The sequence below is a fragment of the Tripterygium wilfordii genome, chromosome 17 (genome assembly GCF_013401445.1).
Source record: "Tripterygium wilfordii isolate XIE 37 chromosome 17, ASM1340144v1, whole genome shotgun sequence".
NCBI lineage: Eukaryota > Viridiplantae > Streptophyta > Magnoliopsida > Celastrales > Celastraceae > Tripterygium > Tripterygium wilfordii.
In genome coordinates, this window is record NC_052248.1 from 10878319 (window position 1) to 10902588 (window position 24270).

General features: G+C 36.6%; 1 protein-coding gene across 2 annotated transcripts in view; it reads right to left on the reverse strand.

Annotated features, from left to right (window-relative positions):
- The window catches only part of LOC119982056 (serine/threonine-protein kinase TOR), a 45847-nt gene extending 30161 nt beyond the window's left edge, over window positions 1-15686 (reverse strand). The window contains exons 1-14 of one of the 2 annotated variants that reach the window (XM_038825231.1): window positions 15343-15686; window positions 14615-14953; window positions 14269-14343; window positions 13908-14080; window positions 7073-7171; window positions 5608-5767; window positions 5336-5479; window positions 4972-5141; window positions 4679-4883; window positions 4409-4603; window positions 3640-3792; window positions 677-798; window positions 433-532; window positions 248-343 (exon numbers count right to left, since the gene is read on the reverse strand). In XM_038825231.1, coding sequence (XP_038681159.1) covers window positions 248-343; window positions 433-532; window positions 677-798; window positions 3640-3792; window positions 4409-4603; window positions 4679-4883; window positions 4972-5141; window positions 5336-5479; window positions 5608-5767; window positions 7073-7171; window positions 13908-14080; window positions 14269-14343; window positions 14615-14953; window positions 15343-15450 — 2139 coding nt within the window. In that variant the 5' untranslated portion in view covers window positions 15451-15686. Of the gene's footprint in view, window positions 1-247; window positions 344-432; window positions 533-676; window positions 799-3639; window positions 3793-4408; window positions 4604-4678; window positions 4884-4971; window positions 5142-5335; window positions 5480-5607; window positions 5768-7072; window positions 7172-9204; window positions 9240-13907; window positions 14081-14268; window positions 14344-14614; window positions 14954-15342 lie in introns of those variants that run through there. The other variant, XM_038825232.1, reaches the window with a different exon arrangement.
- Window positions 15687-24270: the final 8584 nt, after the last annotated feature.

Consider the following 24270-nt stretch of genomic DNA (forward strand, 5'->3'; position numbering starts at 1 on the left):
TACACAAACCACAAACCAAAAGGTTTTACTCATATTGCTAATATACTGAATATAACTTGACCATTAGCAATTGCAACCATGCATATACTATTCCATACTTCCTTTCGCAGAGCAACAAATAAGATAGTTTCAAAGACTACGGTTTTAATATCCCTCAAAGGAGCCTCAAGAAAAAGTAATCCAGTGTCCATATAATGATTAATCCCAACTCAAACTAAAATTTCTGTGAACACGGAAATTTACCCACCACTCTGGCGAGATCACCAACAGTCACTAGTACTCCACTAATTATGCCATGAATGGCATTGACCCCAGTGCCCTCAAGAAGTCTTGCCACAAGAGCCTGAAAGATAGGATTTTCCGCAAGTGAAGAAATATAACAATTTTAAAATAACTGAATAAATGTCAAAACGAATATATAAATTAGGAAACCTTATGCACTGGAGCAATGTATGGAAGAATTAGCCGTTCACAGTTACGAATCAAACAACCCAATAACTTTGCACTTTCCTCCTTGCATTTGTTATCTGCACTGCTGACATTGCAATAGAAATTAAACTGGGACACTTTTGCGGGGTAATAGAGAACATAAAAAAAATTTCTGTAACTAACCCAGATCCCCCCCCCCCCCAAATAATGGCAATAATAAGTTTGCATACAGCAATAAACACGTCACCTTTGTTCTAAATATGTCAACAGCTGTATGAGATGTCTACGAAGTGCTGGAAGAACATATGCTGGATTCTTTTCAGATAATCTTCCAGCCAAGGAGATGGCATATTCTCGAACCTCAAAATCCTTTTACAACAGCAAATGCAAACCGAAAATATAACAAGGAAATCAAAGACTTGAACAAGAATAAAGTATATTGAAGAACACAATCTACGTTAAACAAAGGTTCAGTCCATAGAACGGTTCTATGCAATGAATAACTGAACAGAGAAACAAAAACACATATTGTCAACAGAAACATTAATCTAAAGGCAAGTCCACAAACCAGAAGTCCTACACTAAGATCCTTTGAACATGATTTTTGCATTTCAATTATCACAATACATTTTAACTGTGAGAATGCAAGGGAAACAATTTTCTCATACATTGAGATGGAGGAGAAAATAAAACAAATATATAAAATCAAAGATAGGCACTGTACCATGTCCTAATTAAAGAAAAAATAATGATAATAATAATAATGACTTGTTATTAAATGAATAAAAGATGTAGGGTGAAATAGGGTGCGCTGGAAGCTTGGGCAAGCGGGACCAAAGCAGGAAACGTGTTACTAGACTTAAGGGGGAGGGCTGTTACAGTTGGTATCGGAGCCGACGTCAGGTGTGTGGACTCATGAGGACATTAGCCTCCTTACGGGGGTGAGATAGGGTGTGCTGGAAGCTTGGGCAAGCAGGTCCGAAGTGTCCATCGTGCTGCCAAGTGTCAGGACTATCTCATAAATCCCACATCGCTCGGGGATAAAGGGAAGTGCAAAATATAATAGGTCAAACTCTCAAATCAATAACAATCAGTTTTCCTAGGAGTGGTTGCACCAGATCCCATTGGAACTCCACAATTAAGCGTGCTTTTGCGAAAGCAAGATTGGGATGGGTGACCTCCTGGGAAGACAAAGCCATGAGAGTCTGTGAGTCCCGATGTGGCTGAGCCCAAAGCCGACAAAGTGTTACTGGACTTGAAGGAGCGAGTTGTTACAAGCACAATCGTATGCACACAAAAACACGAGCAATCGAAAAGATTCTACAGCATCCTCGGGTTTACGTTTTGTTCCTCCAGCAATCATAGTATCAACTATCAAGTATTGTTTCCTATACATTAAGATGGAGGAGAAAATAAAACAAACATATAAAAGACAGGCACACTCGTGTGCACACAAAAACCATAGAAAGGGTCATTTTCTAAACGGCAATAAATACGTTACTTTCAATGAAGGAAATTGCTTACATCAAAGATGAAGTGCCAACATAGAGTATTTGAGATAAATAGACAACATAACCAATCTAAACTATCACAACCACCCAAAAGTAATGCGTTTGGTGTCATAGGCAATAAAGAGCAGAAATCTTATTTTTTCCATTCTTCTTTTTGGCTGCAATCTAAACAGAAAGTTCCATTGAGTTCAACACGGACTAAATACCAACACTATGAAGCAAACTTTGCGTCAAAGCATCAGAACTGTGTCTGGTACAAAACTGCATAATTCAACTTTGAAAGATTAGCAGAAGATAATCTACGTACAATGGGAAAAATTCTCACTATATAGACTTTAGAGAAGGGGGCATGTTTTAACAAATATATGTGCCTTGTGCAAGATAGATGGGAGTCCGTGAACCATATTCTGCCCATTGTCTTTGGCCAAGAAAAAATTTAGAATGTTTTTTTAAGAATTATGAACATAAGTTGGGTCTCACCCTGGAACCATTGAGAATGAGCTAAAGGACTGGAAATTTTATTGCAAGTAAAAGGAACAACACCACATGATGGATTCCGGCCAATTTGGAAACAAAGGAACTACAATGTTTTTAATGGGGGTGGAAACTTGCTTAGACATACAAGTAATTACAAACTCTTTGCTTTTGGTCTAAAGGAGTTAGTAGTAAATGAGGTTATTCTACTTAATGTCAAAGCAACTCAGCAATTGTACCCCCTTCGCACCTTTTTATTTCAATTCATTCTTGCAACATTCAAAAACCACTATAAACAACTAGTTGGCTCATTAGTGTGTACCCAATCCGGCTCTCGGGCCATTATAACTGCTTGTGTAAAAGTGTTAAGGTTTTAGTTTATGGTGAACAAATGCCTCAAATATAAGCCTTTCATTGAGATTGGCCCATCTCCTTTTCATAGCTCTTCACTTATGAAATTTATGATGCATTTGTAATCTTATATTGGCAAGACTTCCACAGCTTTAGCAGTCAAGAATTTCACCATTTTCAAGAAAAAATGTAAAGGAAACACGAAGTTGAGACGAAACTAAAGTAGAAAGCACAAATCAGTCATGCATACTGAATTTAGAAGATCTCTTCCTTTCAATACTTTGGGCATCAATCTAAAGAGAACTTTCAACCAATAGATTCAATACACACTGAACACTAAACTACGATGCTAAATTTTTTTTCCCTAAAGCAAACAAAGACCCAGCCAGCACAAAAGTACACAATCGGACGACAACCAGAAATAGCTGTCTTACTATAAATAAATCACAATAAACCAGAAGCCTATCAAACACAAAGGTCATTGAAATGAAATTAAGAGCAAATAGCAAATGAGTAATACTGTCGATGCCAGAATTTTATGCAAAAGATAGAGCTACGGAGATATTGACAGAAGCAAGCAAATAAAGCAATTTCCTCAAAGATGAGCTCCTGCCGGGAAAAAAAACACAAAAAGAAATAGTTCATACGTTAATTCTCAAGAAATACACAACAAAGGGTAAGAGAAGTTCAAAATGTTGTGGACTTTTGCATTCAAAATGTTCTTTTTTCCTGAATGACAACTCAAAATTTATTGGCAAAATAGAGTTGAAGGGTCTTCTATAATAGTCATATTAATCAAATAAACATCAAAAATCTTAAGCTCAGTTCAACATTTCTAAAGACAATCAACATTGAGTGGTAGCTGAAATCATACCTCGTCATTTAAAGCAGCAAAAACTGCACTGAGACAATCAGCCTGGGCCAAAAACTCATCGAAACCTCTATCTCTATGCATCGAGGAAAAGATAGAGTGACGAACAGTAACATCAGCATCTGCAACAGCTGCTGTGAGAAGCTTCCCCACAAGCTGAAGGAAGCCCAAGTTCAATTGTCAAACAAGAAATAACACATGTTAAGAGTATTTACTAAAGTGTTCTCCAGTTCAGTAAAAGCACATAAATTGTAGATAAGATGGGCTTCTTTTATAAAAAATTGGAACCTTTGAGAAAATTAACATTGGGCACCAAAAGGAGAAGAATAATAATCACCAGAAAAGAGCCAAAAAAAGAAAGGAACTGTGAATGTGATTGACACTACCATTGCAGCATAAATAGTAACTACTAGAAAGAACAGCTCCCACCACTAGAGCGACTTGCACCAGAACAAACAGATGAAAAGTTGACTTATTGTCACATCTATACACAGAAAACTAGACTTACTAATTCTTAGTAACTTAGAAGATGAATCAGATGATGCAAGACTTGAGGTGTCTTTGTATAGGACAAATGGACAATGACTCTAACGCAAATAAACTTCAATTTAAAACTAGTCAAAGATAACCAGGAGAAAACTTCATGTAACAAGTTGCCACAAATAACAAAATAAGAACTCAAACCGAGCCCCCTCCCCAAAAGCAACATCAAATTCAGCAAGCACAAGAAAACTATTCAACTTATGATGCTAAATAATATAGAAAATCAAACCTCTTCAACAAGGCGTCGTCGCTTTCCCCCCGTTCGGTTGGACCTACTGGAACCAAACTGCGTACACACTATGCCAGAAAAAGAATTGGAAACTAATTTGCAGCAACACAATGCAGCATCTTTCCGTGTGCCTCCATCCTCATCATCCAAATAAACAACAACTGATTCTCTAGCGAACTCAAGGAGTTCATGACCCTGGCCAAGAAGTAGCTTCAGAGCAAAATTTTAGGAGATTGTATGTTCCAAAACAGATAATGTCTTGAATTAAACCTTGAAATTAAAACGAGCAAGAGTTTGTAGAGCAAGTTGTACTAAGGCTGGACCACTGAAGTCAGAAACTTGTTGTGCTGGATTCACTGTATTGCCTCGAACCATGCCAACAGCTGTCCTGGCCTGTGAATAGTGGGACTTTGAGAGAACAAGCGAAATGCAGTCGAGCAGCCGATCTTGAATGGTTGGCAGCAATGATGGGATACTGAAAAACTAGCCAATGTCAGGTAAATATAAATAGCTCAAAAACCAATCACCAAGAATCTTCAGAATAGTCAACAATGACCCAGTACCTGACAGTTATTTGCTCAAGGGCATCAACAAGTGTTGGGGAAAGACCAGCAGAGAACATAACATCCAACAGACCTCGAACATAAGGCTCCATAGCAGGGCCCATTGCTTTTGCTATGTTCCCAACACAAGCCAGAGCCTCAAGTGAGGGTCTACCTCTCCGTGGAGCAATCTAGATATCCCAAAAGAAGAGTGGAGGCAAGAGAAATAGAGATTGGGAGAGAAATAACAATCACAGTTTAGTTCTTATGAAACTCATATGGCAGAAATCAAGAGTCTACAAGCTACATAGTGCAATGTGATAAGAAGAAAATGACTATCATGTCGAAAAAAGAGCCATGCTAGGAAGTAGCAACAGTCACTTACAGCATCACGTAAGTGAGACATTATTGTTGGCAAATAGTGTACAAGCTCGCCATCTAAAGCACCAGCCATTTCCCCAAGTGCAATGAACCCACTTCCACGTTCAGCTGGTAACCGAAGAACAGCAAGAATGTGATTCATGCATATCTGCAAGACATTGCAGCTTCCAAATTAATTTAAAACATAAATATTAACTTAGCAAGATTGTTTTCCCATAAAATGACCTCGACATCATCTCTGAGTGTATAGCTTTACTAGATGATCACATCACATACCGTTAGATAGTTTGTAACAAAACGATCGCGCAGAAAATGAGCAATGCGAGGTAGCAAAGAAGTTATGCTCAGACGAACAAGTCGATCCCGGTGCTCTAGGTATCTCAGAACAATTTCAGCAACTTCTCTGTAACGTGACATCATAAATTCACCTGTATTCCTGCTCAGAGTATTCTGGTTAATACTACATTGCACTATTATCAGTCAAAAGATGTCAAGCACATGAGGGCTAAAATGCAATATCTTGTTTCCACACAACAACAGAAAGCATTTAACATCACCTTATGAGCCAGTAGATGTATAAATCAATGTCTCACTGGAGGAGACTTATTTTTCTTTATTAACTATCTCTAAAGTACATGCAAGCTCCCATGCATGGCTGCCTTGCCATGTATTAACTTTCAATTTGGCTTCTTTATTGGCACATACCAAAGGAAGGACTAAAACACAATATCACTCTTCATCAGATATTCGGTTTGCAAGTATGTCGTAACTCGTAACTCTTTCATTACTGTGCACAAAAAACAAATCCTTAGGACTTCGCCGCAACTGATACAAAGAATCTTCTAGTATCAATATCGAGTTCCAAGAGTGTCATGCCAGATTCAGATGCCAAAAAAAATTCAAGAAATCAAAGCCGCAGTTTTAGCCATGATGATATTCTCAACTTCATTTACAATTCCCATTTAGAACTCCCAAAAGAAACTAAGATAATTCTTTCTCTTTGTTGAACGGAATATTTTTTATTAAAGCACCAAGCCACCAACCATGTGCAAAAACAATCTACACAAAGGCTAAGCAAAAGGACTCATAAAAAAAATTGTGACACGAGACAGGGTGCCAAACTATAACCAAGTAAAACAACTATCAAGGAAAAAATCGAAGCAAGCTTCACTGCCAGTGAAAATTCTATTGTTTCTCTTTCCAAATCATTCACATAATTTCCAAAGGAATAGACTCTAGGTCTTACTGTTAGATTTGTAGCTGCTAAGGGAACTCAAGATAATTCAGTACAATTCGATTAGCGAAGGCCTAAAAGCATTAAAACAAAACGGAACTCAATATGCTAATATATGGCCACAACAGGCAGCTCACTGATAATTATTTCTTTTACAAGACAGATGCATCTATGACAGAAATTGCCAAGCATCCGATATCCAGATAAAATATATAGGAACAGATTAGATATTGCTGCCACCCATCAAAATATATGAAGTGCACAGACCATATAGTGATCCAAAAAGTGATTGGAATGACATTTAAACAATATGTGAAATCTATAGATATCGCCAAAGTCCAAACAGGATGAAAATGAGTAGCTATAAAAGCAATGATTATAATGCAGAACAAAAAAAAGGCAAGTAAGAGCTCTTTTAGTAAACCAATCTACACGAGCCACAGAAACAAACTAGTGCAGATGCTGAAAACTGCAAGCCTGTGTAAGAAAATTAATCATTTTACAAACCTCAACAGCTCTCCAACTGCAAGTAAAGAACCATGTATGCTGTGGACAGGAGCATTTTTACCCAAGCCATCTTGTGTAGCCTCGAACATCCGATAATACCTATCAGGAATCAATACCATTAAATCTATTAGGCCAATCAAGTGTTCCTGTAAAACACTACTTAAAAGAAAATTAATTCAATACATTCGAAAGAATTAAGTTTGGATGCCAGACAATAGAATTTTCCTCATCACCATTCAGGTATTCACGTAGTTTCATTCCATTCCTTAAAGCAGATAAATCCTCTACAAAGTATATCAAATCTAAACAGGTCCAGTAGCTAACCTTGTGTAGTCTAATCTTTGCCATTGGTTCAGTAAAAAATGCATGAAAGAGGAAAATATAATAGTAGTTATAATGACCTTATTTCTTGTGGAAGAATGTACACAGGTGATTAATATAGCATCTCTTTTTCTCTATTCAAAAAGAAGATTAATTCCCAAATTGCTTATTACACTTTCAAGCGCCATAACAGCATAAGCCTTGACCAAGTAGGCAATAAGGTGACAATATTTCATTCAATAGCCCACTTGCCACCATTGGCTTACTCACTTCCATTTTGGCTATTTTATTGGCAGTCAAAAAAATACTGCAGCATATGAAGCATGCACTAGATTCAAGATTAAAAAAAAGGGTCACAGTAGTGCATAGTAGTAATAAAATGTCTTTTCAGCATCATCACCATCATCCGAGCCTTCATCCAAAAGTTTGCGGTACATTACATGAGTCTATGAGAAAATCAACGGGAATCAATACGTGTATTCGTTTTCGCCATTCATTTCTATCTAGGATTATACTTTCATCAACTCTTATGGGATCCATATCCTTTCTTACTACTTCAACCATGTCTTTTAGGTCTTCTTCTTCGATTCCTACTCTCTTATACAAATTCTCACAATTCTCCTCATCTACGTTGTACATGCTCATACCATTTTAAACGATTTCCTCGCAACTTATCTGCACTTGGTGCTACTCCTACCTTAGATCTAATAATCTCATTTCTTATCCTTATCTTCCCTCATGTGGCCACACATCCAACAAAGCATTCGAATTTTTGTTACACATTTTTTGGATATGTTCTCTCTTAATAGTCCAACACTAAGATCTATATATCATTGCGGGTCATATAGCTTACCTATAGAATTTTCCTTTCAACCTTAAAGGAATCCTTCAGTCGCATAAAACCCCATATGCACTCCTCCACTTTATCCACCCGTTTTTAATCTTATTAACTACATATGCACTAATGTCTGCATCATCTTGAGAAATCAAGCCAAGATATTTAAAAACCTTACTTTTTGTTACTTCTCTCCCATCTAATTCAATTGTTTGTTCATTTCGTTGTCTACTCTTACTAAACTTACATTTCATATATTATGTTTTAGTCCTACATAATTTAAATCCTTTAGACTCTAAGGCTTGTCTCCACATCTTGAGTTTTGAGTTAACTCTCAATATTGTTTGATCCACCATAACTATATCATCCGCAAACAACATGCACCGAGCTACCTCACCTTGGATTATGTAGTGAGAGATTCATCCATCACTATAACAAATAGGAACGGACTTAGAGCCGAAGGTGCAAACATATTGTGATGGGAAAGTTCTAACTCCTCCATCAGTCCTCACACTAGCCATAGCTCCTTCATACATATCTTTGATCATAGTAACATAACTATAGGGACTCCTTGCTTCTCTAAAATCCACGACATTACTTCCCTAGGCACCATATCATATGCCTTCTCTAAGTATATAAATACTAAATGGAGATCTTTTACCTTCTGAATAAAAAATCTTTTATGGAAAACCTTTTATGGAAGAGGTTGGACCACCAACATTTTTACAGTTGGACTGGAGGGAGGAGGTGTGGAAGAAGAACATGTAATTACATCATTAGCAAGCAAAAAACTTGCAACTAAAGTAAAAAAAAGTATACAAGGAATGTGAAATGAAACAAAGAAGAACAACAAATCTAACAAGATGCAAAGATTGAAAAAAAAAAAGAAGTGCAAAATCTAAGAGCAGCATACACTGACATCTACATCAATTTCCCATATCATTATCTCCAACAAACGATTCGTGATAAAACCCACCTTGAAGTTTGTTATGTCCCTTCTCCTGCCCCACTCTGCAATTATTCATGGCAACGCCCATTAAACTATATAACTTAACATGTCTAGAACAAAACTCTGAAGAAAATGAACATTGCACTAATTAATGATCTATTGTTTCCCCACCTAACTAGCACATAAAAAAAAACTTAGTACAAGTCTCTGTCCATCAGAAGTTTTGCCACCAACATAGGCACTATGACAGCCCAGAACAAAACTCTGAAGAAAATGAACATTGCACTAATTAATGATCTATTGTTTCCCCACCTAACTAGTACATAAAAAACCAACTTAGTACAAGTCTCTGTCCATCAGAAGTTTTGCCACCAACATAGGCACTATGACAGTCACCCAAGATTAAAAAACGTTGCAGAAGGAATAGAAAGTTTCCAAATATTCACCTAAGTAACCTATATCAATATTTATGATAAAAAGATTTAACAATAAATTCCATCTTTACAATGAGGCTCGAACTCATACTTGACCATTTTTCACATCATCCCTTTAATAGAATAGAGTGAGGCCCTAACTCATTGCTATCACCCGCTAACTCATTGCTATCACCCGAATAGAGTGACTCATTGCTATCACCCCTTTGATAGAATAGAGTGAGGCTCTAACTCATACATTACCATTTTTGTTATCACCCCTTCGATAGAACAACCTCTGACTAAAATATTCCCAATCTTGAATATGGTGTCATCTCCCAATCCTCCAAACTCTATCATGCTAAGGTGCCTAAGTAGCCATTCTACTACACATTCCATATGATTGCTACTCTATGATTTTATACACAACAATGAAAGACGAATTAGGAAAACCATCCTTCAACATAATTTGACTACTCCAAGTTTAAAGTCAGGTCACCCCCGATGCACAAGCCTCTGGCAATGGTAACGACCTTTAGAAAAGGCAAACGTAAATTGTCTTACACTGTATCTCAGAGGCACACTTGAAAAGCATAGATTGCATTAAAGTAATTTTACCACAAGCCCATGGTTCACCATTAAAATACTCCATAAATGTTAGCCCCTACCTCAAAAGGACTTTTTTTAAACCAATATACCATCTGCTACCTACAACGATAGCAGTATAGGGAAACTATCCCATTCAGTTCTAGCAGAGCCATTGCAACCCAGAACTGCTGAAAAACACCGAGATACTCCGACCTTTGGACCTCTCAGTGATACGCAGAGAGTCCGTTCTACGACCTTCAATAGCCAAATCAAAGGATTAACGTTTAATAGATACGAATCTTCTAGCTCCCCTTTGAATAGAGGGTGGCATAGCCCTTTTTGTAGGTTCCTTCTTACCCTTAGCATCACTGGCTCCTTCAGACCTGGGCTTTCCTTGAGCATTTGCGACTAACGATACTCATGACACCTCGGCTTTTGAGTGGGTATTGTTAGTTTGTGTGTGGTGTTTGTTTGGTGGTTGGTATTCTATGTGTTTATTATAGGTGGGGCTGTTGGCATTGTAAGCGGTGGATGTGGGGGTGTTGTTTGGGGGGGGGGGGATACGGTGGATAGGGCGGAAGATGTGGCTCTGGTGGTGGAGGGGCTGGGTAGTTGTGGTATTAAGTGTCTTGGTGGGGTCGGAAGCTGGGGTGGGGGTAGTGTTGGCGGTAGTGGTGGTGAAAGGTTAGGGTTGTAGGTATGGTGTGCGTATTGAAATTGTGGTTGTGTATGGTGGTAGAGAGGCAAGAGGGGGTATGATGGGTATGGGTATGGTGGGTATGTCAGAGACGATGGGATTGGGTATAGTGGGTAGGTCGGAGACAAAGGATTTGGGTATGGCTGGTAAGCGAGCGCCAGTGGGTATGGATAGGGTGGTAGGGGGAATGGATAGCGGAGGTTCATTGGTATGCACCCTTGTCTTTTAGTGTTTCATCTTAGAGAAGGTTCAGGGCACATTGAGTCATCAATCTCCAAACGACCAAAGACTCCTTCCACCATAGCATATCCGCATCTTCCTCTTCCTCAACATACTTCTCCCCTCATCATCTGACTCAACAAATTGCAATTTTTTCTAAAAATATGCATCAGAACTGTGACCCTTCTCTCCACAGATGCATCAAATGTGAGTAATAGCTGGATTTTTTAGTAGCAGGTACCAACAATGATTTTTCCACTAATTTTTAACATTTCCCCTTCCATTGTTATGTGTTTTTGTTGTGCTCCTACCACCTCTTTGACCAGTTATGACAGCACCTTAATCAAGTTTTAGGGGATTATATTAAGTGCCCGAACGACCTGAATAGCAGCGCAATTCTACCAACTTGTCAATAAATAGGTCTCCAGTCTCCATGGGGCCACCGGCCCACCGCGCATTACCTGTTTCTCCACCATCAAGACTTATTGCTGAGCATCTTCAAGATTGAGAATCTGAACATACCCATCTCATCCTTTATGGATTGCTCCACGCCAATAGGATAGCGAGAAGTTCTTCGCTCGACATGCCTTGCTATTTTAGAACAACAAACTTCTTCCATTGTAGATGATATTTAGCTTAATGACCCATACCAATCCACCAAAATCTCCCTTTAAATTCTCAAGTCATTGGCGCACAAGAAGAGTTTTTAAAAAGGGATGCAAAGGAATTTGATAAGCTAGTGCTGCAATCAACAACTTCTCACGCCATAGGTTTTTTTTTTTAATTTTGCTCACTCTTTCAACCTAATTTGTTTCCAACTCAGTGTTGTCACGAGGCGGCCGGGCGTGCGCCTAGGCGCTCCAGGCGAGGCGAGGCGAGGCAAGGCAAGGCAAGGCAAGGCGCAGCATGGGTGCCTCGCCTAGCCTTAATCGCCTAGCTTCAGCCAAGCGTGGCCTAGGCGCGCGCCTCAGACCAGGCGCAAGGCTGGTCAAGCGCACGCCTAGGAGAATTGAGGTCAAAATGATCTCTTTTTTTAATTTCAAAAGTATTTCCTGATTGTCAAAATGAGGTCCACTAATTATATGGCTTCACATTAAGGTTAAATGAGGTCCACGTGTCAAGACCACTATCTTTGGTGACTTATAGCAACAACAATTGCGTAGGTGTCTGACTCCCCTTCTTGCTATATTTTCCGCAATCACAAGTCTATCAGTGGTGTTCCTCAATCCTCAAAAATGATCCTTTATATGCCTTTATCACATGAATGCTAAATGAGGTCCATGTGTCAAGGCCACACTATCTTTTGGTGACTTACAGGCTTACAGCAACCAAAGCATTTGCTTAGGTGTCTGTTAATCTAGTACACCTGTTCTTCAAAAATGAGCATTTCCTGCTTCTAATAAATTATTTAATTTTAACCTATATTAGTCAGAAGTTCATATCATATTATCCTTCAAAATTAATTAATATTTGATCAGAATTACATGGGATAAAATCTCTATATTTAAAGGAATAAAATTTTCCCTTTTTTCGCCTAGCTTTGCTCTAGGCGCGCGCCTTGCGCCTCAGGCATTTGATGTGTAATGCGCCTTTGTGCGCCTTACGCCTTTAACAACACTGTTCCAACTAGGTTCCGTACCACATTTACATCAATGACCAGCAAAGCAAAAGAATTTAGTTTGCACTCAACCATCTTTTTCAGCATTTCTTTTTCCCGTTGATTCGTACTACAAGATTATTTTATTATGGCCAAATATGACCAGACATTGATTGACTGAAAATAGAATAGTAGACGCCATTCTTTTGTGTTGTTTAATTCTATGTTCTCACTTGTTCATGAGAGCAAAAATTTTCAACACACTATTGTGATATATCGCCTCTAGTCCGGTCTTAAACAATGAGAAATTAGATTAATTTCAGTTTGACATTTTATTATAAAGAGAACAAGGAGAAGGGTGGCAACTAGAAGAAAAACCCATTTATCTGGGAGGTCCAATCACCCTAATAAAGAGTATGATCCAGTCAGCTTACTTAGTTCACGTCTTCATTACGCAGTGGTATCATAGGATAATAGGCCCTAGAGTTTCAAACGGAATTTACTATTGGAACATTTACAACAATGGCCCCACTTTTATCTTTAATTTAGTTGCCTAGTTGGATCATTTACATGTTTGACATTTAAGAGTTCAATTTCTTTTTCTCTTTTTTTCTTTTTTTTTTTTTAAATAAAAAATTTTGTCGCAAACTTATATGCTCAAGAGCATTGTTACAAAGGAAGGCACACCATAGTTTAAAACAACTAAACCAGCTATATATGAAGATGTCAAAAAAAAAGACTCTTTTGAATTGAAAATCCTAAAATTCCTCTCCCTCCAGATCAGACAAATAATGGACATAGGAAGCATCTGCAAATTCTTCTTGTATTCTTGTTAGTGCACAGGTTGCTTTGGGTGACAATAACTTATTTTCTTAGTCCATGAAAATCAATCTATCATTCTATAGATACACGATAGCCTCAACTATTAAAACTTGCATGGTAAGAAATGAAAAGAATCATCAAATTAGCTGTATTCCACTATAGAAACTAGAATACTTCACAATGTGAACTTGCATGGTAAGAAATGAAAAGAATCATCAAATTAGCTGTATTCCACTATAGAAACTAGAATACTTCACAATGTGCTATTGATTTTCCTCCTTTGTCCCATTTGTAAGTTATTGACACATTTATAACTTATTGACACATGATAATCAGATATATATGTTGTCAATAATCAGATATATATGTTGTGAAAAAAAAAAATTAAACTAACCACTGTACACGCCAGCGCGTCTCACGCTTTTCAATTACTCGAAGGCAAGCACGCAAGGCCTCCACAGCACGTTCTCGAACAGCTAATGTTGGATGCCTCAATGCAACCCAGATAGCATCAACAAATTCAGGCACATGAACGTTGAATACAGTGGAAGCATTTTCAGCCATTTCCTACAATAATCAATCATAAATCTCACGTCCTATAACAACAAAAACAGACAAAAGAAACTAACCAAAAACAAACTGTAATAACTAGAAGTTCAAGATGACCTTGCCACTTCCAGGAGAAGGAATACTTCATGCTGGAATTAACATACTATAGTTGCAGATAATATTGCTAGCAGAAAAATCAAACTTACTTTTAATATTAAGACAGCTGCAAAAAGTCGATATTCTGCTCTATCCCCATGAAGCCAGTCCAGTGCCATTTTCACCTAAAACAACAATATATATTAGATAAAAAGACGTAAACAACTCCCGTGCACAAGACTCCCGCAGTGGGCATGATCGATGACAGACATGATGTATGTACGCAGACCTTACCCCACATACTATGTGGAGAGTCTGTTTCCATGAATTAAACCTATGACCTCTAGGTTGCACCCGTACAACTCTACCACTAGGCCACATATTAGGCTATAACAATATATATCAGATATCACAACAAAATAACCATATTAAAAACTAATGAAAGATGTAACCAACCTGAAACTCCACTTCATCAGCAGTCATGGCACCACCAGCCCTTGCTAGATGGCCAAGAACCCTACTAGCAAGGCCCAAAACTTCAGGATCCCTCTTTACCTCGAATACAGTACGCATGTAATTAGAGAACTTTGAGACCTTGGAGGCATTCTCACCAAGTGCCACATCTATTAACTCATCAATAGCTCTTAAAGCTCCCAAATTCTCAGCAACATCATTGCTTTCCAAGAGAACAGAAATACGATCGTACAACTGATCCATAAATCGAGAAAAAGCTTCTCCACTGAGATCACGTGCTTGTTCCTCCAGATGTTTTCTTAAAGCCGACGCAGCACCCTCCTGTAAACAATTGAATATAAACCAAAAAGTATGAAAAAAAATGCTTAAAACAGTTTGTGCCCAGAACTGTCATTTCAAGAGTTTATCACAGTATTAAGAAAATTCTGGTAAATAATACAAGTAATATTTTGTTGTACTACTGAGAGCTAAGAGACTCAAGTAATCAATGTTTTCCAACAACTTACGTCGAACTCCTGAAATTCGGATAAGCCTAAAGCAGCTCATCTAAAGAAGTGGTCGAAAACCAAAACCATAGAGATCATCTTCCGCACAAAGTCTCTAGCTACGAAACATTAAATTACAAAACTCAAAGAGATTCACTTCCCTCCTAATTCAACAACTAGTTTCACTTCAATTAACTAACACAACGAAGAGAAAAATCTTGATACCTTGGGGTTACCACGGGTGCAAAGGTCTTGTAGGATCCGATTGAGCACCTCGAAGCTACCGCCGGATGAAACCCCAAGAAAGCGTAGGGACTGTGAAACGGCGGCCATTACGTGGCTCTCCCTTGAACCCCTAAACCCTAACTCTCTACCCCTGATTCCCTCTGCCAAGCAGATCTCGATACATCCGAAGAAAGAAGAAGACTACAGTGATAGTTCTTGCTGTTGGCGTTCCAAAAAGGGGGAGAATTTTTTTCGAGTTAGAAATAGAGAATACCAAGGATATGGACGTTATGAGCACGCGTGGTGTCTGGTTGCTTCGAGTAACTGGTGCTAAAATGCGCTGCTATCTCAAACAGTACAGAGTATAGGGGAGGGTGCTAATATTTAGATGAATAATACCTGACACTCAAAAAAAATACTCAAAAAAGACCCCCTTTTAATGTGTAGTGTTAGATGTGAAGTGCATCCTATATATATTTTTAATCAATGGTTATTTTAATATCACATACATTTGGTGGATTTTTGGGATGATATTTTTGGGGTCTCTAGCATTGTCCTTTTTAGATAACCTTATTTGCATCCATTATTTACCAATACACCCACTCTCAATAAATCTCAATTAAAATTATAATAATTATGAGTTTATCCTATTTATTCTTTTTTTAAAATTTTACAGACTACACCCATAATCTCAATCGTTAGATCTCACCACTGAATACATCCACTCTAAATAAATCTCAATTAAAATTATAATAATTATGAGTTTATCACATTTGTTCTTTTTTAAAAAATTTAACAGACTGCACCCCATAATCTCAATCGTTGAATCTCACCACTGGCTGAGATTAAAGAAAATTTAAAAATTGAATGAAGGAAGGGTGAGATGGCGGCATCTGCAAGTGCAGGTGGTGTTGGCATGGTAATGGTGCATTTGTTCAACGTTAGGTATCACGTCATCACCAAAGTGGCCCTTAATGTTGGAGTCAACCAGATCGGGGTTCAAACCTGGAATCAATTTCGTCCCCTACTTGTCTTCTTTTCGTTATGGAAGGTATGAACAAAACCAAAACAACCATAGTCAGCACTACAACCACAATAGTCTACAAAGCCGTCAAACAACATAACTTCCCTCTCCAAAAGCCCCCTTTCTAGTTCGCCCCCACCACCCATCCTCCCGGAGTCCTCTCCACCACATTGCATCCGTTTTCGCACGATTTGGGGGGTTTAAACGGGGTTTTGCAAGGTGAATCGTTGATGGGTTCTCCGTTGTTGGTTTATCAAATACGGGTTGGGGAGCGAAGCTTGAGATGTCGTTAGCTAGTAGAGAAGCCATAGTTATGGCTGCCAATAGAGGCTGAGAAACGAAAGGAGGAGATGGTCGGTTAAGAAGGGTTGAGAAGGAGATGATGGCGGTAGGGCCAAGAGGGGGTGTATATAAATGAGAGTTTTTTGTGTTTTTTGGGGTGTACTTAGTGAAAGTTGTGGTTCAAATAAGATTCATCAATTTTTATTGAGTCTAATGAAAAATGTAAAATTATTTTTGGGCCAAGCCCATTTAAAATTGAAGTATAATCCATTTTTAAAATTTAATTAACTCAAAATTTTAATTAAAAAGACTTTATTTCCTCATCAAATAAAACTAAAGTAGTAAGTACAATAAAAACATTAAATCAATGTAATTTGACAATCAAATTTTGATTGAACTCCAACCTAATCCACAAATTAGTTTCTGACATAATCTACAAATTAGGTTGCATTTGGTAGAGAGTATGACTGACAGAGTATGCATTATCAATTTATACTAGAGTATACGCCGTAACATACGATGATTAGGTGTTTGGTGAAACTATAAAATACGATGATTAAACATACTGCCTGTTTAGTGCAGCGGATCCTCTACACCAGCTGTTGTCACCTTCCGCTGCACCAAACGATACAGCGGAACCAGCGGATCCGCTGGAGGGAAAGAAGCTCCCTCACTGCGGAAGGCTAAACGTCTCCCTTCTTTTTTTCTTATTACATTTTATTATTTTTTAATAATGTGGGTCCTACAAATGATAACATTTAGTAATATTTATAACATTAATTTCTTTTACTTTTTTATTAATATTTAAAACATTAATTTCAGTTTTGATATAAACAATTTATAATTAATTTTAATAATAAATTATATTTATTAGCTTAAATATAATAACAAAATGATTAAAAAATTATGAAAATTAATATTTAAAATTATTTTTAACAGTTTTAATACTATAAAAGTATTTTAACAGTTTTAATACTTAAAATAAAAAATATTAAAATTTTATTAATTAATAATTGAAAATATTTATTAATTAATACTTAAAAATATCTATTAAATTAATACTTAAAATGATTTTTAATAAGAATTATATTTATTAGATTAATTTTAATATAAAAATAAAAAATTAATAGTATAATATTTTATTTCAACAATTTTTCCGCTAGCGTCAGTTTTTAATTCACCAAGCACCTCACAACATATTTCACAGCTTTAAGCTCAACATATTTTTCACAGCTTTTCCGTTAGTATTGAAAATCAATCTTTCCGCTGTACCAAACGGAGTCATAGAGTACATGATGTCCAATTACGTATAAGTAAAATTCAACAGTTTGCAAGATTTCGTAAAGAAATCCAATAATCTAGACTGAAGGCCACAACATTCCTATATTGTACTGCCAAAGATCCCTATTAAAATCCCAAAGCTACAACACACATTACAAAAAATTACAATAGCTGGAGCATCACTAGATATGTAATACCCCGTCCTAAAATAAATAAATAAGTAAAAAGAATAAAAAGGGCTTAGTTATGCAAATAATAACATTGTGGGGTGAAAAAAAACATTCAAAAGGGCTTAAAGGATTATTTGGAATAGCTTTATGGGTCAAAATATAAAAAAGAAAACAAATTAAGGATTTTAAAAATTAATGAGAAAAAAAAATGAAATGGGTGAAGGTTTGCACCTTAATAGAATTAAGAACAATGTTGGGTTGAAAGAAATCTCTCGATTTTGAGAACAAGTCTCGATTTTTGTTTAATTTTTTTTATTCATCCATATAAGTACAACTCTACCGACTTATATAGTCAAAGCAAACAACCCAAAACCTACTCAAACTAGAAGACCAAAACTATATAGAAAACTACTTTATACCTAAGCTAGACTAATTAAAAGAAAATACCAACAAGAATATAAATACTAAACAAATACTAATTGGAAGTAAATACTAATAATATAGGAAACTAGACTAACTAGGGCTTGTCTTTCCTTGGTTCTCATCATTCCTTCCCTCTTCAAGACTATCCTTGTCCACAAGGATGAAACTGCATCTTGAACAACTTTTAACCATTGCATTAGTCTCCCTTTGTTGGAGAAAAACTCGACCTCGAATTTTAAATAGTACTAGCAATAAAAACCCTATCAAGAATAGCATCATCGATACGAAGAAGCATGTCTTTGACCAATACTTCCTTGAACCCTCAACTTTAATTATCAAAGAGAGCGAAGGATTCTTGACCTTGCTAAACCAGTTGGGAATGACAAAATCAACATATTCAACAAGCACCATAATATTGTCAGGATTTGCTAGTTGAATAATGTCTAATTTTTCCACCAATATTTCTTCCTTGATCTCTTCTTGCAGCAACAAATCTCCTTCGTCCGGATAATCATCGAATATTGGGATCGATAATTCATCTATTCCCACATCAATAGAATTCACGTTCAAGTCTTCCTCTTTTTCTTCATCGAAAATAGATATTGATAATTATTCAGATCATCTTTGCTCTTGACGAGTAAGTCATCAATCTTATCTAGTTGTTGCTAGATAAGGGCAAACTGTTGTAGAATCTCCATGCGAAACCCTTGAAGATTGGCTTTGATACGATTCTAGTTAGAACCCATGACGAGTTCTCTTAATGAACGCACCAATGATGAAAACCTTGATCTTAATAGAATTAAGAACAATTTTGGGTTGAGAGAAATCTCTCGATTTTGAGAACAAGTCTCGATTTTTGTTTAATTTCTTTTATTCATCCAAATAAGTACAACTCTACTGGCTTATATAGCCAAAGCAAACAACCCAAAACCTACTCAAACTAGAAGACCAAAACTATATAGAAAACTACTTTATAGCTAAGATAGACTAATTAAAAGAAAATACCAATAAGAATATAAATACTAAACAAATACTAATTGGAAGTAAATACTAATAATATAAGAAACTAGATTAACTAGGACTTGTCTTTCCTTGGTTCTCATCACCTTCACCGGACACACACACACAAAAGGGGGGAAAACCACCCTTTTCCCTCACTTTCTCCCTAACCCATCTCACACCACACACGACATCTATTTTCTGACGAATCTCTGGCGAGTTTTCCGGCTTGCAAGAGTGCTCTTTTGTTGGAACCTACATCCCCACTTCATTTGTTTATAGAGAGAGAAAGGATTAAGGTAAGTCTTTGAACCTAGGGTTTGTGGATTAAATGGGTCATGGTGGTTTTGATTCAAATTGAGTTTTTCTTTATCCAATAGCTCTAATTAGACTCTAATCACATTGGATTACTAGGTTCAAGTGTGGGTTTTGAATCAACTCAAGAGGGGAGAGTTCTATTTCTTCATTTGGTGGCACTATCTAGTTTTAAGGTAAGATTTATTTTCTCAAATTGTTCTAATTAAGGTTGGGTTGACATGATAAATAATATATGGTGGGATTAGATTGTCTAATCTTTGAATTTAACGTAGAATGTGGATTTCTAAGAAATGGGTTGGATTTTAGAGTATGGAATGTAAGACTTGAATGGATTGATGAATATGGAAATTTAATGAAGCTTATTTCATTGATTAGGTTAGTGAATTTACAAGGAGTATACGTTGTGTTTATGGTAAGAACTTGCAATTCGCTTTGAGGTAAGGATTTTTCCCATTTTTGTTGGATTCTTCAAATTTCGCAAAAGTGCCTTAAATTTCCTCTTCTTGGATATCATATTATTGTTTGGTTTAGTAAGTTCATTTGGGCTACTCTTTGTTTGTTCCAAAGAGGGCCGAACCCCTATTTTATTCTTGTTATTTGCTATATTTATAATTGATTATTCATTGTACATTAAACCTTGGAAAATGTCAAGCTTGATTGACATGTTTGAAATGCTCTTCATGAAATGTTGATGTATATGGACATTGCATTCTATTGTGCATTATTAGCAGCATGATGAATCACCGGATATAGACTTGGGTGTTTCATGTTAGGTGTTGGTGGATTGGGGGTTTCTGTGATATTGGGCCAAAAGGGTTCCCTGTGATTGGGTCTCTTGTGCGGATATATGTGATTATGGACTCAAAAGGGTGCCCTGTGATTGGGACTCATGAGAGGATATTAGGACAAGAGGGTTCCCTGTGATTGGGATTCTTGTGCCTGATATTTGACATTCTTGAGTATTTACTGGTGTTCCGGATATCTGGTGCTTGTAAATGCTCGAGAATGATGAGATTTTGATAGTTGATCATTGGAGGTGAGTTTGAATGTTCGGATGGGTGGACCAGGTGCATATTTTCTCATTGACATGTTGCTGCATTTACCTTTTTGAAACTTCAGCCTTTATTTATACTCTTTATATCCCTATTGAGCATTCGGCTCATACCCTATATTTTCTATTCCTTTCAAGTGAGCCTATTCCTGATGTGGGTCATTCAAATCAGTAGAAAGGGGCATGACCGTGGTGGACTGGATAGTGTTGGGTGGTTGTTGTCGTATTTACTAGTTTGTTTTATTTACCTACTTATGTTGTGAGACCACTTTTGCGTATTGTAGACTTTGTGTTGGATTATGTTATGTCATGGTTATTTGGTTAGGCCAAGAGGATTCTTCGTGTGATCAGGACTCTTGTGCCAAATAAAGTTGTTGTGGATATGGGACCTTAAGTGCTGTTGGCATAAGTTTGCCCAGATATTTGACCTGAGGGCCTTGATTTGGATATTTATTATTTATATATGAGTGTGTTTTCCTTTAATGTGAATTTGGCCTTAGTGACTAGTAGTCATACTTTCTTCCCTCACGCTCCGAGGTTCGGGGCATGACAAGATACTTACTTAAAAGAGTACTGTGGGAATTGCACAACATGAAGTCTATTTGGGACAAACTTTTTCTAGTAAATTTGCAATCTCACTGGTCATTTCAATGTTTTCTTCCTCTAACCTTCGGTGCATCTCTGAAACCTCTTTGTTGGCTTCCATACAAACGAATAAGGAACAAATAAGTACTTGTCATCCATAATAGAACTCACGTAAAAAAAATGACAGAATCATATAACTCATACCCTTTCTCACATTTGCAGAATTGCATGTCATAATAGCCCAAGTACATAGCATCATTCCTCGTAGGTCATCAACAACTCCAAATCAATCGTATTTTCAACCAAAAAAAGAAAATTCAAGTGGGTATCCGAAATTGAAGGACATAAAAATTGAAAAGATACAGAAAAAGAAGAATTGAAAAAATAAAAAAGGAAATCTAGAATTTCAATTTACTTAGTATCAGATCTAAGGTTGCAGCGATGTAAGAAACCATGAACAGTTCTAGATGAAGAAGCTGAGATCAATCAACCCTGTAGATACTTGTAGAGGCGCCAATCATGAAAGGTAACAAAAACACACGAGTAGGAAGAGGCTGAGGGATAGGGAGCGTAAACTATGTACAGTGGATGAAAAATATATCAAATGTTGAGTGTATTTTTTCAGTAGAAATGATAAGATATATGTCGATGTTTCTTTTGCGTTTGGTTGTAGGGCCTGCGTATGCCGCTAGCTGTGTCACTACGCATATGCTCAACCAAATGAAGCCTTAGTTTTAAGAGAGAGAGGGTTGGTCTCGTAGAAATTATTGTGCAAAACATACCTTGAGGCCTTTTCAATAGTTCTGGCCAACATAAGTCAAAGACCTGGTTTCAGTAGAAACATCCACACTCAAAAATCCTTAACTCAGTGGATTCTCACATAATCAAAGATCCATCCGAACTCACAAATTAAATATAAGTATAAACAATCATCAACCTCCCTAATCTCCAGAGAAGGAGAGATGGAGAACATGTGTAAATAAGACACCTTTACCTCAAGAAATCTTCACCAAAAACTCATATCTAATAAAAAGACACAGTAGATAAGCTATGATGTGGAGATGAACGATGGATGAAGAGAAAAATTATTGTTTTTTTCTTTGGTTTTGGCTTGCTTCCCACTTTGGATTTGGAGTTTCCATTGAATTGAACCTTTCTTTAAAGTCGAGAATGAGTTATTTAAATTGTTGTTGTCTGCATTGCTTTAATATTTATTTTTGCAATTGAATAGCCATTGAAGACCTTCAAAGGTCATCTTTTGCTTCCCCCAGTTTACCATCTTCTCCTCTCTAGAAAATGTGCTAAAAATAGCACATCCAGGTGTGGGGTGCCATTCTACCTCCCCATTTGTCACCTCGGTTGGAGTGTGATTTTTGCATGATGAGGTGCTATAATGGTAGTTGGAGTGGATAACATCCCGGATAGAGTTGCTTGTAGAGAGGGATTCAGGAGAGGTTGAGTGTCAAAAAACACTGGACTCCTCCGGTGGGCACCTCCAGTCGTTAGATTAAGGCTAGGAAAATAATTTTTTGTTTTCCAACATATACTAAAATTAAGAAGTCTCACTTTATCTTATCTCTCTTCCTCTTCCCGTCCATCTCTCACTTTATCTTCTTCTTCCTCCTTCTATCCAACGCTTCTTTCTCTCAAGATATTTTTCTTTCTTAAATCTTCTTGTTCCCGTTATTGTGCATTCCATGTTACTACAAATATTGCATTCTTTTTTTCGTAAAATTAACAACTAAATTTTAAGTTTCTTATTCAGAGGTTTTCCAAATTTTATTTTATTTTTAAGTTTCATATTGCATTCTAATTAAGATGAATTTAATAAGTTCTTCTATTTTTTCTTCTATATGGGCATCTAATTAGTTGATGCCCTTATAGAAGAAATCAAATGCAGTTCTTTTTTTCTTGTTTGTAGCAATAAAATTAACCCAAGTTCTTTTTTTTCTTGTTTGTAAAAATAAAATTAACACAAAATCAACCCAACATTTCTAAGTTAAGGTGAAGTTAATTCAATGGCCGGTAAGTGCAGAGCTGAAGAGAATTTTGAAACCGAGGTTATTAGATGTCTAATACTCTCATATGTAAAAGACTAAGGAGGATATAATTTATTGACTTTAATCAACCATAAAATGAGAGATGGAGAGGAAGAGAGAGACGGAGAAAGTAGATAAAGTGATATTTTTAAATTATAATCTGTGTTCGAAAAAAAGAGTTATTTTCTTAGCAGATTGGAGGAGTTCAGTATTTTTTGACACTAAACCTCCCCAATACAACAGAGAGTTTTCTTATGTTTTTATGTGTTTGAGTTTTTACATTTAAAACACTTCTAGACAAAAACTATTATTACTAACCCAAACAACGTTAGGGGAATTATTGTAATGGTTATTTGTTGTTTATTCTTCTTTTATTATTTAGCAAATTGATTGTAATGAAGCTTATAAAAAATTGAACCAAAGGTTTAATGACAAGTTCATTAGATTTTGCTAAATATTTTTTTTTCTTTTTTTTATTCTCATATGATGAATTCTCATTATTGTTTTTTTAAATGTTATGAGCATCAAAACACAACTTCCTAAAGAAAAGGGGAAACTACTACTCTAAACTTATAACATCCTTTAAAGTAGTAGTTTTCACTCCCCTTCAGTAATCTACTCCATTCGTGTCATTGGGTATTTCATGTTCTCTTAAACAAAATCTCACATCACTTGGGTACTAGTATTTGTGCTAGTATATTAGAGTGAGTTTCCCTTCTCCCTTATAAGTCTGTTTGCAAAGGAGACATTGGGGCC